At 46.5% G+C, this 2288-nt stretch overlaps 1 protein-coding gene across 1 annotated transcript in view; it reads left to right on the top strand.

Annotated features, from left to right (window-relative positions):
* PGM5 (phosphoglucomutase 5) overlaps positions 1 to 1452 on the top strand; it is a 193260-nt gene extending 191808 nt beyond the window's left edge. The window contains exon 12 of the mRNA XM_007466766.1: positions 1363 to 1452. Coding sequence (XP_007466828.1) covers positions 1363 to 1452 — 90 coding nt within the window. The remainder of the gene's footprint in view (positions 1 to 1362) is intronic.
* Positions 1453 to 2288: the final 836 nt, after the last annotated feature.

The following is a 2288-nucleotide window of genomic DNA, read 5'->3' on the forward strand; positions in this document are numbered from 1 at the left end:
AGGAATGCCCTGTGTCCACACTCCACTCAGGACAACTGGGCTACTTGTGCTTCTGGCGCCCTGGGTGTTTGCTTGGGCCCTTGCTGTCTGATTAGAATGCATGCATTCCCTCTATCTTGTTAGGAATATGTGAAGGTTGCAAGTAATAGAATCTTTCTCTCCCCTCCAAAAATACAGGTTTTATTTTCCTCAATATGATATCTTTTTTCCCCTTATGCCAGTATTTCCCAAACTTCTTTTCTGCCAGTACCCCTATATTAGTATTCGTCTTTAAATGGACTTAACTTTGTGTTCACTTAAATCTATTTTTTTATTCTAGAAAGCTTACAAGAGTGCTCTCCATGGAAAAAAACAGTATCCCTAGGTAAACTCCCTTGATAAATAAAACAGTATCCCTTGATAAATAAAATTCATCATAAAAAATAAATGCAATAAAAAATACAATGATATTACCTTGTATCTAGGTAGCTCTTGCCTGAGGCATGCTCTGTCCTGGTAAAAGTGTTAAAGATTGGCAGCAAATAGATTTTCTCTTTGATGAAATTAGGAGGATTGAAGAAGAATGGAAAATAGACTGACTTTCTCAGTGTTCTGGTGCCGTGCCCATGCACCACCTAAAGTCATCCTCTGCACCACCTAAAGTCATCTTGAGTGGTGTGTGCTCTCACTTTGGAAAACGCTGCCTGAGTCTCATGAAATGATGAGCAGCTAAAGGGCAAGACGTGATTCTCACTCCCCTTCATGTCCTTCACCTTTCCAAGAATCTATTCCCTAGGCCTCCAAGCCTCCCCACCTCCTTCTAGGGGACGCTGAGGTGCCCCATGAGCCACTGTGTTATGTGATGGGAAGAAATGAGCAGTTATTGTCTGCAGCGCTAGCTGATGGAGTGGTCTGTCTTCTCCAAAACATCAGGAGAGTAGGTTCATCAGGCCCATGGACTTAGGATGTAGAATGAGTGTTTTTCCTCAAGTTCACGCACGTGTGTGTGGCGGGGGGGAGCGGGTATGTGTTGGGGAGGGAATGTAGCAGAGGAAGACTGGGGGGTTTTCTGAACTTCCTTGATTCACAGCGCTCTGTTCCCGAAATGCTTCAATACTCTCATAGTTGGGTTGTGCAAGTTCCCATCTTAGAGCAATGTGTTTGGGAGCCAGGTAAGACTTTGGAGATCAACTGCCGCCTCTCCTCTCCCTAACCCCCTGCCCACTGAGTCTCCTTTTACGGAAGAGGAAACCAGGGACCAGCGAACAGGTGTCCAGATCCACAAATCAGAACTGAATCCAGATGCTTGGAATAGAAACCCATCCCTGCGGCCCTCCTGTGACTGACTCGAGTTGTTCACAGACTTTCTTCCTCCTTTTCCAGGCAGTGCTGAGCCCTCTCATAGCCATCGCGCTGAAAATATCCCAGATTCACGAGAGAACCGGCCGGAGGGGCCCCACTGTCATCACCTGAACGGAGGACAGATCACTCACCACAGCCAAAAAAACGCGCTCGGCAGGGGACGCTTCACTCATGCCTTCTTGCTACCTGTTTGTGCCTCTTATGACTTTGAAAAAGAAACAAAGGTTGATTTGGTGGTGGGCGGGGTAGGTGGGGAAAGAAAAAAATGTCTGTTTTGTTTGGGTTTTAGTCAGTTTCTGCAACTGCAACAGGGTCTTTGGTTGTCTCTGAAAGCTGCACTGTCATCTGATATCTGTGCTTTATCACACAAGGGAACCTGCCCTTTTGAGAGAGAATCAGTGGGCTGGGAATAGTCAGGGCATCTGTGCATCATTGGTGTCAGGTGAGAGAAGGTTCTGGAATAACGGAGGAGCGTGCAATGCCAGAAGTCAGCTGACCCTAAGCCCCAGGTGCTCCCGGACAGGCCTAAGAAGGCTCTCCTCAGCAGCGGGAGGATTTAACTTTTCATCCCAGGTCAGGTCTCCCATGGGTGAAAGTTGTAGAACTCCTAATAGCCCACCTCATGCCCACCAACCACCTGATGGCCACTCACCCTCCTTCCCATCTCCAAAGTCCCCATGCCACCCCCTTCACATCTTCAAGAGCTTTCTACAAACCACAATGACACACTTTCAACAAAACATATCAAAGGGTGTTTTTCTCTCTTATTTTGTAAATAATATCAATACTAGCTATTAAGCAGGCTGCATTCCTTCAAATTCAGCCATTCATTACACAGGTGGGAGGTCATTTCTTAGCAGGACTCTGAGAATGAATGCTGAACATTTTCGGGCCCCGCCTTGATTATATCACGTGGGTTGGTACATGAGTTGATACTAATTCCTGCT

Source organism: Lipotes vexillifer, unplaced genomic scaffold (genome assembly GCF_000442215.2).
Source record: "Lipotes vexillifer unplaced genomic scaffold, Lipotes_vexillifer_v1.1 scaffold948, whole genome shotgun sequence".
Taxonomy (NCBI): Eukaryota; Metazoa; Chordata; class Mammalia; order Artiodactyla; family Lipotidae; genus Lipotes; species Lipotes vexillifer.